Below are 12898 nucleotides of genomic sequence, written 5' to 3' on the forward strand. Positions count from 1 at the left end.
AAAGTAAGAAGTAAGCTCTCTAGAGACTGACGTGAAGGATTCCATCATGTGATACTCGGTTTATGTCGTGGTCAACCATAAACTTGGCATGATAGCTTTCTCATTATGCTGAATTCAGTAGTGATTCAGTTCATGTTGAGAGGGATGGAAGACAGAAAGCAAACGATCATGTTTCGAGACTGACATCCGGTTACTAAGTACTCGTAGTAGTGCGAAGACTGAGTTCCCGTAACTTCGCTCCCAGACGTGCAACTAACCTGTATTTCACTCCAGATTCCTCTGTTAACGAAATTCACGGAGCAGTCTTTTGTGGAACTTTTCAAGAAACTGCTGGCCTCTCGTGAAACCCGAAGTCCCATTAGCTCGTTTGTCAGGAGCCCGCACTGTTCCACTTCCTTAACCAAATGAACTATATCCTCGTTTCCTTTGAGATTCATTTTAATAACATCTTCTCGTCCACACCTTGGCGTTTCGACTAGAATTTTCTATGCATTTCTCGTGTTTCCCATACGTGCTGCTATTCTCGTCCGTCTGATACTGCTTTGAAAATAATTAATATTCTTTCTTCATCACCATTAGTTCCGGTATGGCTCAGTTGGCACCCCTGGGTACAGCAGCAGGTTATAATTTTGTCAGTCAGAAATACTGCGACGTTAGAGGCAGCACACTTAAATGCCGTAATCTTTCCAACGCGAGTCTGTTATATTTTGTTTGCAGCTTTTGACTGAAAGGTGGTTTGAGGGACAGCCTCTCTCCCACACCCAACAATTCAAAGTCAAAGTCACATTGCGACTGACGGCCAGTCAGTCAGTAAGCCTTGGTGTCGAGCACCCTCCTGGGGCTCATGACCAGATATTTATTACAGTTTTACAGTTACGGTTTTGTTTTTTGTGGGCGCCTTCTCTGACGAGAGGATGGGTATGTCTTCTATACATGCTGCTGGCCCTTGCCAGCGCAGTCTTTCTCGGGTCCGAATCCCTTGGTACTCGCGACAATATTTTACTGTCTCAGATTTGAGACTTTCCTTTTCGTCGCCTCCTACGACTCGCAGGGTCACGGTGGAGGTATTCGACCCCGCCGCCACACGGATGATACTCCTCTCCTACTCAATTCACCCAACAATGAACTACTGGTCCTCGTTATATAGCCGCGGCACGGACCGCACATAAAACGTCTCTTTCATATTGTATGTTCTCCCGTTGCCGGGGAAATGTGTCCACAGAGCTTTTCCCTAGCAACGGCTGTTGTACTGTATCCTGGTTACACATCTGTTACTTGACAATGGGTATACACGTCACAGTATTGTAACGTGTTTTGTCTCTGAAGACGCCGTTCGGATTGTTAATTGGTTTATTTAACAACCTACAAGTCGTAGCTACAATTAATTATAACACTGTTGCGGATTTACAAAATTTACAAACCTTACACACTATTCTGTTCACTCTATCCTCAATAGTCTTCGCGTATTTATAACGCGGGAGCTATACAAGTCTCTGTGAATTACACACTCCCAACACCTTTTCAGTTATCACAATAAATCTTCCAACCACGCGTTCGGTTCTTCTTTCCGCGACTGCTGCTATATTTCAACTGTCTTCGGCGGGTGCTACATTTTAACTGACTCTTTAAGTCAAAGTCACATTGCGACTGACGGTCAGTTAGTAAGTCTTGATATCGAGCCCCATCTGGGGCTCATGACGAGATATTAATTATTACCATTTGACACGGTCTTTTTTCTGTGGGGCGCCCTCTCTGACGAGAAGACGGGTCTGTCTTTTGTATATGCTGCTGGCCCTTGCCAGCGCATTCTTTCTCGGGTCCTGGTCCCTTTGGACTCGCAACCATATTTTACTGTCTCAGATTTGAGACTTCCCTTTTCGTCGCCTCCTACGACTCGCAGGGTCACTGTGGAGGTATTCGATACCGCCTCCACACGGGTGTAGGCAGTGCAGTCCTCTTATAAACCCTCAGCCAGACAACGGAAAACGCCTCGTTTCCCTGTTGCTTAGTCGCCGTGTTTACAGGTGTTGTCGCCTGTTACGTCACCGCGGTGGAGGGGGCGCAGTGTTGACTGGCCTGTTACCGTAGCAGCGACAGCGCTCGATGTTGTTACGTCACCGATGGAGGGGGAGGGGATGTCCTCCATAGCGCAATACGCCACAGTATTATTTAGAGAGAGGGGGATTCAATACGCCATAAAATACGTACTATCAGACGTTCGTCTGTCAATTAATGGCCAGAACCCCACTATGACATCAGGTAACGCTGCTGTCAACATGATGCGCATGCGTCCGCCCCAGAAAAACACTGTGACCGATTTTCGGTATTACCATGGTGCCCGTCTCATTACTTCTGAATTTTTATTGTTTAACGCATGGCATTATAATACAATATGAAGCGTTGCTCCAGTTGGAACAGTTGCTTTGTAATCCTTGAAGGTACCATATTAGTTTTAGAAACATTGTAGCATGTTGTAATGGGGATCTTGTCTCTTTCAGGATTCATCAACTGCAACGCGAATGCCCTCCAGTCGCTGGCCCAGCTGCACGGTAAGTCCTGTGATAGCGCATGCGTTCTACGTACTGCACGAAATAAATCTGTTGAACTGGGGGAAGTTTCTCTCTTTAGTGCAGGTTAAGGGAATTTAATTTCAGTCAATGAGGCACTTGGCCGTGCATTCCTGATCAGGATCGGTAAACATCGTTTGATTCTTGCTGAGTTCTGAAACTGATTAGCAGCCCTGAGTGAACCAATATGATGTGAGTCTGAATTAGGACTCAGCTTCTGCCATTATATCCTTATCCCATGTCACTAAGATGTGCACGAATTGTCGTTATGTGGAAGATTAACACACATTGCCTGAGGCCGTCATCAGACCTGAACGTATCGACTTCAGTCTGCGCTAACAGCGCAAATGTTTCACCATTCCGTCCTGCAATTTGAGGCACTGTGGGAATGCTCTGGGGGTCGAGCTTGGAATTTCTGTGGCATGGCAGGCTGTACGCTCAGTTAGGTTTACTGTATAGCAGTTGAGAGGGAGGGGGGAGGCATGGAAGGGGTTGTGAATTAGTAGGCCCTGCCGGTGTGATCCCTCTCGAGCGCTGGGTGGACACTTACCCGTCGTGGACTGAACATCTAAGCCGAGTAAACCTCTGAGCGCTCACAGATCAGGGACGTAAGGGACGTGATAGTAAGTTGTTTTTGTTGTTATTGTGGCACGCAGACCCGTTGCTTGTCAACGACCGCGAGACAAGGACATAAATAACTGTCGTTACAGAGTAACGGAATCACAAACAAACACGGTCCCATGGTAACAGTTGAACTAAAACAGTGAGGTGCGGTGTTTTATGTGCCGAGGCAATGTAACGAGAAGAAGCTGCCATTATGGGGGTCTTGAGACTTCAGTTAGAAGAATAGGAAGTTAGTGTGAGATGGTCACCAGCCTGCGAGGACGTGAGCCCGGGAGCAAGGGAACGTCCACTGGTGAAAACATAGCAGACTGAGAAGACTTAAGTGTGTGCTGTAGTGAACAGCAGAGTGTGTGAATTAGCGATAGCCTAGTTACGATCTGTAAGTGTTGAAGAAATGCAATTATCATTCCAAACCCTCTCTATTGTCACACTTATACACGTGACATCATTAGTCTTGTTATATTAATTTCGGGCAAATCGAAATGTGAGGAGTCAGTGCCGCTGGTAGTCGGCAGCCCTTTTTCTATAGAACTGATCGCAAGAATAATCATGAGACACACTCTGCATAACAGATGTACATTAACCTGTTCCATGCTGCTGATGTTAATTCTCACTCAGGAACATAAGTCACTTGTGCCCTAACTACAGTACCATTCGTGCCCTAACTACCATTCAGCTTCATCAGTATCAGTGGAAGCAAGTGCATGTTGCCACTGGTACACACCGAGTACACTGCCTCAAGCGGAAACGCTCCGGCCAAGTGCATGTTGCCACTGGTACACACCGAGTACACTGCCTCAAGCGGAAACGCTCCGGCCAAGTGCATGTTGCCACTGGTNTATGTTGCCACTGGTACACATCAAGTACGCTGGCTCAAGCGTAAACGCTCCGACCAAGTGCATGTTGCCACTGGTACACACCGAGTACGCTGGCTCAGGCGGAAACGCTTCATTCTTCTGTATGGCAGGTTCCAGATTCCAGTCTCGTCCAGGACACTGACTGAGATTGTGGATGGCTTTACCTACAGGAAAATGCCTGTGCTTCAAGCTGGGCCACGCCCGCTTCCTTCAACATAATTTCGAGTCTATTATTCACTGTTGCCCCAAACATTCAACATTTTATGCTAGAATATGCCCCCCCCCCAAGCGTGTAGCAAGTGTTCATGTGGAGTCCTATTTGTGTCAGATTTTAACCGAAATTGGTCGGCACGGACGGACGGGCGGACGCTTGAAGCGCAAGCCTTCCATAGTTTTGCGCACGGGCCCAACAAGTGGCGTGTTACATTTGAGAGCAGCCCCGCCCATACGAAGAGTAGAACATGTCTGTGACATGTTTGGCAATGAGAGGCGCATTCTACATTCTTATTGTCTGCTGAAGGAATCCAGATAACAAGTTCAGGAAGTAATGCTGATTGCTGAATAATAACAGTAACCTAGGTGGAAAATCGTTCCCTAAATTCAGACATTCATTTTGTTATATCCCTAGGGTTGGTAGTGGGAAGCTACAGATAATGCAGAGCGGAAGTCTGATTCACGGAGTTCGCTGACCACTTAAGAAATAGACTGAAACTCGCATATACTGTATATATTGTCACGTGTATCAGTGACTCTCGACAGGGTTGTGGATTGGATATTGGATTGATTGACCACTTACAGGTCGTAACTACAAGTAATTATAGCTTATTTCCACACTTTACAAATCACTAGAACGCACTCTGAGTCTTATTGGTTTACGTTCACTGGTCGATTCCTGGCAACTGATCTTAACAATGTCCACTGCTAAAGTCCTTACTGGCTGGCTATTATCCAACAAATGACTGACTTCCAAGTCCAAGTCACATTGCGACTGACGGTCAGTCAGTCAGTAAGTCTTGGTGTCGAGATATTTATTACTGTTTGACATTTACGGTATTGTTTTTGAGGGGCGCCCTCTCTGACGAGAGGACTGGTCTGTCTTTTATATAAGCTGCTGGCCTTGCCAGCGCAGTTTTTCTCGTGTCCGAGTCCCTTGTGACTCGCCACCATATTTTACTTTCTCAGATTTGAGACTTCCCTTTTCGTCGCCTCCTACGACTCGCAGGGTCACGTTGGAGGTATTCGACCCCGCCTCCACACGGGTGAAATGACTGACTTCTAAACGTGTCTCGGTTATAACATCTCGGCTTGGACCGCACAGAAAACACAGTTCCTCTTTTGCTGTTCAGTTGTTTTATGGGAACAGTTCGTTACTCAGCAACGGCTCTGGTATATTTGCGTATTAAGAATCTGCTGCCTAGCAGCGGACGTTATTCCGTTGTTTGTTTCGTGGCCGTTGTCTAGAAACGGATGTTATTTCAGAGACGTTCGCTAGCAACGACTTTTTTTCTGGCTTCACATTTCTTGTCTTGAGCATATTCGTATGCTACAATATTTATCAGATTGTACAGAGTGAACTGTCACAGAGACAGAGTATCGATGCGGAGTAGCTGAGATAAAATCCTGAGGTCAGCCCTCAAGTCCCAGAACATGATCCAGGGTGCTTGCTGGTCAGTGATGTCATGTCACATGCTGGATCCGACGAGTGGGCTCTGTTCCTTAGCCTTCTCCACGACACGACACTTGCACGTTGCATCACCGTTTATATGCCTTAAGCCTCGTATCAGCAAGTATTCTTACGTTAGACGCAACTTCCTGTCTCTATAATATGGTTCATAATAAAATAGATTATTAATGTAGAACGTATACAGCATTACTGTAAGTGTGTTAGTTATGTGGGTTCATGTACTGCAAGTGTAAACTCAATGTCCTGAGTGTTTCACGGTTCGAGTTACTAGCAACGAATTTGTTGACTCAGCTTGTCAGACTTCCGTAGCAAAGTATGTAAACTGGAGCAATTCATCCCACGTAATTCAGCTGTGAATACATCACAGCGTTATGGCTGAGTGGATGCGCCTGCGCTGTGACCGCAGGAGTGAAAGTGTGAGGGCTCCGGCTGAGGGAAGTCGGGTCTGTGGACTGTGACGTCCCGCCTACAGTGTTCAGGTTGGTTGTGCGTGCTCTCAGCTGTGACGTTCCGAACCTGACAGCGTAATAATTACGACTATGATAATGATATGTGGGAACTTGTCGTTTCATTTTAAACTCTGCATACCGAATTTTGGAACGGTGGCCCACCAAGTCCGGAATAACCTGGACGCTTTGGCGCAATTGACCTATGGTTCTTGAGTAGAAGGGGGGGACAGGTGAAGACCTGTGGTTACTATGTGTACCACTTGCTTTAACATACTTGAACTTCGCGTTCTGCCTACGGAGTATGTTCTTATGTATTTTGTGTGGTTCTCACAATAAACGGCATTAACCGGTTGGGCCTTCTAGCGGAGACGTACTGTGAGGTTGTATATTATTTAGAAGAAATTCAGTCTTTAAAGGGTTAAGCACCGCGCTATGAAAATTTCTAACCTCAGCACTATATGGTGGTGTGTTCAGCTTCAAGCACCGGCCACATTAATCCCTGGAGAAGAGTCGCCAGTACCTATTGGATAGGATGCTGGCTGGACTTCAGAGCCGGTCTGAACGCTGTGGAGAAATAAAATTGTCTTGCCCTTGCCGGGAATCGAACCCCTATTTCTCGGCCGTTCAGCCCATAGTCTAGTCGCCAGATTCACAACTGTGTAACCATATTCGGATATCCTGTGGGCGCTTGGGGTTGGCAACAGCTGGAATAGGGGCCTTAGGAGACCGGGTACAGGCTTACTCCAAGACCCTTTAAACATTAAATTGACCCGGTTTAAGATTCAGTTGTAGCAAATTAACGTGGGTATGAAAAACAGTGCATGTCATTTGCCTGGCTTACGGGTTTGCATTACTTAGCAGTGAGAAGAGGCACGTAATTTGCATCTTTGGATTTCATTTCAAAGTCAGATTGAGCTCGAAACAGGGCAATTGTGATATGTCGTTGTAGCGCGGCTTGTTTGCCTGTGTTCAGAGCGAAATGCTAAAGGCGTGAGAAAACAGTGTATTAAATCCTGTACAGTGGTGCAACTTTTGTCTGAATTTGTTTCGTGCTGTGAGGGGATATGCCATCAGTGTGTGTCGATATGCCGCCGTACAGCCTTGCTGAGCACAGAATGAGTCGAGACACTAGCTATATACAACTTGAATGTCAGAATCAGTTGATCTTACATTGAAGTTAAGTAACGGCGCCGTGTAGTCTGGTAGATGGTTATCACAATTTCGGGAGGACATCTCCTGAAGATGGAGAGAGTTTGGTACTCAGAAACGGCGATAGACACATACCAGACTACACGTGTCATAACCATCGCCATGCGAAACTGAAGCCATATATAGATTCGGCCCTTTTTTGTATTCCGGAGAAAATATTTGTCCTGCATGCAGAAGGTCTGGGGGTAGAGAACTGTCCAGTGCATTCGGAATTCCGTTGTGTGTGCGTATGTGAGGAATGGCGTACCGTTGTCGTGATGCCTGTCAGCCTTCACCAGAGCCTGGCGGACGGAGCACCCCAGAACTAAGCAGAAGTGTCTGACTTGTGTTTGGATCCCATGTCGCAGCATAAGCTGCGCGTCTTCTCGCTTTCTGATCTCAGCAGTTAATGTTATCCTGAGAAGCAGTCATGTCACTGCGGTTAGAAATCCGAAGAGGAAGGACCTGGCTTCTGCTGCACGCCAAGACGCCGTTCCGATGCGATCGCTGCTGCTCTCTTCCGCCGTTTCGCTGCTGTTATTTTCCATGCTTGGCAAAGTTAATATTACTTTGGCACGACGCCTCAATTTCCCGTTCCCTCGCACGCGTCTTCATGCCGAGTAAGAGCGCGATTTCCAATCCTTGGGGGGAGCCGGACTCTGTAATTTACTGGCGACGCTGGAAGGCAGGGAGTTGTTATCGCGCTGCTTCTGCGCTGTCGCGTGTCACGCCTTCACCAAGGACCGGATTCGTATCCTGAAGTATGAAACTTGATTGTCTGTGGGTTCAATCCCCGGAAGAACCACCGCGCCCCAACTTTTGAACCAGTAGGACTGATCAGGCTCGTGTCATTTGGTATGCACGCGGTTCCATTGAAGGCTGTCCCATGTTTGTATATGCTTATGACATCGGCCAAATTAGCTCGTAGGAACGTCTGAAGTGTGTGTGTGTGTGTGTGTGTGTGTGAATACATGTTTATTAATGACATTTCCTAGAATACGAAATAACGACATCTGTGTATAGCCTACACGTTTCGGCGCGAGGGCGGTAGTCTGGACACTGAACTACTGGACTTGCCTGAAATTGTACGTAATAAATGTACAGACGAATTCTGTGTGACATTTCCTCGTGTTTTAAAAACATGATGTTTCGAAACTTTGAAGTCAGTTGTCCATATAGAGAACTTGCACCAGTGTGAATTATACGCAGAACCATGTCACCATTTTGTATAGTGATCAGTTTGTGCTAGCGTCAATGAATCGATTCAATAATTTGAGGGCACGTCTTAAGCATCTGCCAGGACTCGATTCTACTTGTTTCTCTGTTATATTACGACATGCTATTTCAGTGAAGATTTGGGTTGACCATTCAGTGTCAAAACGATACTGTAACGACAAGTTTTGTGAACGCCGCTTTTCGTCGTTCTCATGCAGGCTCCTGGCGCGAGTGTCGCTACATGAACAGGTTAGCGCAGTGGAAACGGGTGGTAAGGGGTTGCAAACTCTGCAGGGCTGGGCCCCATGTGCCTGCTGTGTGATTCATGCCCCGGCTCCCCCCCTCCCCGCCCAGTAATCCGAGGTGAACTAATGTTGACTTTAGCGTTGCTAGATCCTGTGAATGTTAGTGTTTCCAGTCGGACAGTGTTGACTTCCCTGTAACCACTCTTGACTTTGTCCATCGTCCGGTATCGCCAGTGAGTGTGAGGTGCTGGAACTGTGGAACGGAGAAGACATATTGAGGCGAAGTTGAGAAGCCCAAGAATCACGTGGAGGGGTTGCTCTGTGAGAGTCAGAAACGTATCTTGTCCTGCCTTCCGCCAGTGAGCTGCTCCACGTGCCGGGTTCCTCCCATTCTTAGTTTTCTGCAGGCATTCCAAGACAATCGTGCAGTCGCGCAGTCGTCCTCTGCCCTCAACAGACTCTACCGCCGATACGGAGGCTCGTGTCGTGACCTTCAGCCAGGACGGAACATTTCTTTTGCGGCTGCATGTCTTATAAAGCCGGGCGAAGTGAGACAGTGTGTACAGCGGGTTGCCGTTGCTTCAGGAAAGGGTGCTGTGGTGTGATCTCATCGCGTTAAGTAGGCTTAATTTCCATAATGTCTTCAAGGCGAAGATTCATGCTTGAGACGCTTATAGTGGACTAGCAGTTGAAGAGGTTCCCTCGTTTTGTAGAATCTGAAAGTTCATTCCCATATTAGCAAGTGATAAGTCACTATACTATCCTGAGGCAGATGAATCCAATCAACAGCATCATTTCATATGTATCCAAGATGAAGGTAAAATTGTCCCTCTGCTTAATTAAGCATCACACCATGAAAACCTATGGGGGAATGTAGACGCTTTCTAAGCCTCGGCACTTGGCTGAGGTAAATGTTCAACTTCACGCCCTAATCACTTTATCCCGGGTAAATAGCCCTCGGGAGCAAGTGGATAGAAGGCTGGATGCGTCTCAGAGTCGGTCTCAACGCTGTGAAGAAAAATGCCTTGCCTCTGCCGAGAATCGATCGTCCAACCCGTAACCTGGCCACTATACTGACCGAGTTACCGTTAATTTTAATACCATCCTCATATCTACCCTAGCTTTGTCTTCCGTTCACGTTTTTTCCGACTAAAATATTGCGTTCATTTCTCAGTTCCCATGTCATCCTCGTTGGTTTGATCGGTGGAGAATGTGAATTGTGCAGTAGCTCATTATGCGTCCATCTTCTTGTTATTTCCTTTGTACTAGGTGCCACTGTACCTCGAAGCCGGTCTGCCCGCCTGCGTCACTGAACACGTCTATAGCCGGCAAGACGTGCGTCAGTGTGCAGTATGCTGGGTGTCGGGTCGTCCACCTCAAGCCCTGCCTTGTGTAAGTTCTGCCGAACGTGTTTCAGTGCCCACAACTTTGTTCTTGCTTATGTTGAGAAAGATAAAGCAGACACGTTGGACCAATGATTACGCTTAATGACTCAAACACGTATGGGGGAGCAGTAAATGCTCAGCTTTGTGCTCCGTCCGCTGTATCTCCATGGAAAGACCCCTGGTACCGATTGGACGGGAGGCTGGGAGACTTCCAGAGCCGGTCTGAACGCGCGGCCTTTGCCACGAAACGGAATCTCAGTGCGTCGAGTGAAGGCAGACACTCGTGTACAAGAGTGACATTGAGGACTGCGGGCCGGTCTTCCTACGGAAAAGTTGCCGCATTCTGTTTGTGATGAGTCTGGAAGAAGAATCTTTTTACCAGCAAATTGGACTTAAATTTGAGAAAGAAACTAGTGAAATGCTACATTTGGGGCATTGCTTTGTATGGGGCTGAAACTTGGACACTTAGGGCAGTAGATCAGGAACACCTGGAAAGCTTCGAAATGTGGTGTTGGAGAAGGATGGAGAAGATCAGTTAGACCGATTATGTGAGAAATGAAGAAGTGTTATTTAGAGTCAGTGAGCAGAGGAATATCCTACACGAAATAAGAAAATGGAAGGCTAATTGGATTGGTCATATCTTACGTGGTAACTGCCTTCTAAAAGAAGTTATTGAAGGAAAGATAGAGGGGCGGATAGAAGTGACCAAAAGACGAGGAAGAAGACGTAAGAAGATGCTGGATGACCTTGGGGACAGAAGAGGATATTTTCATTTGCAGGAGAAAGCTCTAGATCCCATCAAGTGGAGGAACTGTTTTGGAAGAGACTGTGGACCTGTCGTCTTGACAGATTACAGATGAATGAATGAATGAGTCTGGAACTAAAATTTCGGTCTGAAGCGATAACTGTCAGAATGTTCCATACGCCCCAAATTGTACGAAGTTACTGTGCTGAAGAGAGTCTTAGAAGGGACTGTAAGTGGTGACCTTTCTCCTACTACGAAGGTTCTTGAAATACGTCAGGTTTCTGGACCATTCCATTTCCCTCCCAGCAAACACCACGTCTTTGAGTCTCACAAACATCTTGAAGAATCCTCGGAACATGTGTTAAAATACTTCATATTTTAGTATGTCATTCGTCTGTCATTAGCACTGCCTACGGAAGAGATACAGATTGGTAAGCGCTGTTATATAACAAGCGGTAGCAGAGGTCCGTCCTCCCACGACTGCTTTAACATGTAAATACGGACACTTGTTTTCTATTTGCTGTAAGTCATTCAAGTTAGGCCCGACCATTTATCAAGAGTAGAGAGCGGGCTCCTGGGAGCGAAGCTGGCCCGCATGACGCGCAGATGAATTATGTATGATATTGAGGCCAGAGGTGGAAACCGGCAGCGGGCGCTGAACTCCTGACATCTACATACATCAGCGTTGTATCGAAGTGACGTTCACAAACTTCTCCCTTTGAAGCATCCTTGATTTCATTTTCCATAAAATTTCCAGATCCGCTTTTAAATGCCGAAGACAATATTTGCACGTGAGATGAGCTTGCGTGTAGCACGCATGATAGACTTGACATGCACTTGTGTTAGTAAACGTGAAAGGAAGATATCATTTAGAAGAAAGTTATGTGGATGTAAATATAATAGTAATATTTATCGTAAATATTATGTGGATTGGATTGAACTAGCTCATGAAAAGGTCCAGGGACGGCCTCAAATGTGCACGCTTCATGCAGGCCGAGGAATGTTTTTAAAACCTGAACATCTGTTGGCTTTTCTTCTCCACGGAATTAGTTTTTTGTTTGAAGGTACATGTTTGGATACATGGGCGAGATGTTCTCACATGTTGGCCTCAGTCAGAAGTTGGCTTTTTGGTTAGTTTCTGTGTTATTTACAGACGCTGTTCCAACTGCGTTACCATCAGTTGAGTTCAAAGAGGAGTTGTCAGCACCGTGTCGAGGCCCGTAAACGTCATTTCCTATGCAGAGTTTATTACGGTCATGTTGCGGGAAGCGAGTGAACACTGAGAAATGCAGCCCTCGCTGCTCTCAGTGGGGCTGTTCGGGAGGCCTGTAGCTGTCCTCTGCTGTTGGGGGGGGAGGGGGGAGGGGCAGCGTGAAGAGGCCAGGGGGTTTGCAGTAGATATTGTGGCATACTTGCTCAAAGCAAGAACTGTGGAGCGAGATAAACAGCCGTTGCTACCGAGCGGCTGTGAAACAGTATCATTTCTAGTCAACGGCCGCTGCTATGGGACGGCTCGATAAACACGGTCTCGCTAAAACGGATACGAGAATGAACAGTGTTGCCTGCGCGAGCCGTTCAAAGGAGTTATGAGGAAGGCAGTTGGGGCAACCAAGTCAGTTCTGTATGGGAAGCTCTTAGGAAAATAGGCAGTTTGAAGGTAGTTGCCATTCAGAGAGGACTTCAGCGCTGAAGAATCTCAACTGTTAGAAGCCGTTACCAGGGGCCGGTTGATGAAGACACAGCAAGCTCGAATTGACTTACTATATGGTGTGTTTTGTAAAGTGGAGATTAGCGATGGCGCTGTAATTACTTTAAGAGTTGTGTGTGTAAGTATTCAATAAATTCAATATCCAATCCAAAGAGACAGCTAGGAAGACCAAGACGTAGGTGGGTGGACAGTGTTACAATGGATCTTAGATAGAATGGGATGGTATGGACT

The 12898-nt window shown here is 46.7% G+C and overlaps 1 protein-coding gene across 2 annotated transcripts in view; it reads left to right on the top strand.

Moving 5' to 3' along the window:
- LOC111861763 (cytoplasmic polyadenylation element-binding protein 2) overlaps positions 1-12898 on the top strand; it is a 455224-nt gene that overhangs the window by 331321 nt on the left and 111005 nt on the right. For both annotated transcript variants that reach the window (XM_023846596.2, XM_023846597.2), the window contains exon 3: positions 2499-2549. In XM_023846596.2, the coding sequence (XP_023702364.1) occupies positions 2499-2549 (51 nt within the window). The remainder of the gene's footprint in view (positions 1-2498; positions 2550-12898) is intronic.

The sequence above is a fragment of the Cryptotermes secundus genome, unplaced genomic scaffold (genome assembly GCF_002891405.2).
Source record: "Cryptotermes secundus unplaced genomic scaffold, Csec_1.0 scaffold383, whole genome shotgun sequence".
Taxonomy (NCBI): Eukaryota; Metazoa; Arthropoda; class Insecta; order Blattodea; family Kalotermitidae; genus Cryptotermes; species Cryptotermes secundus.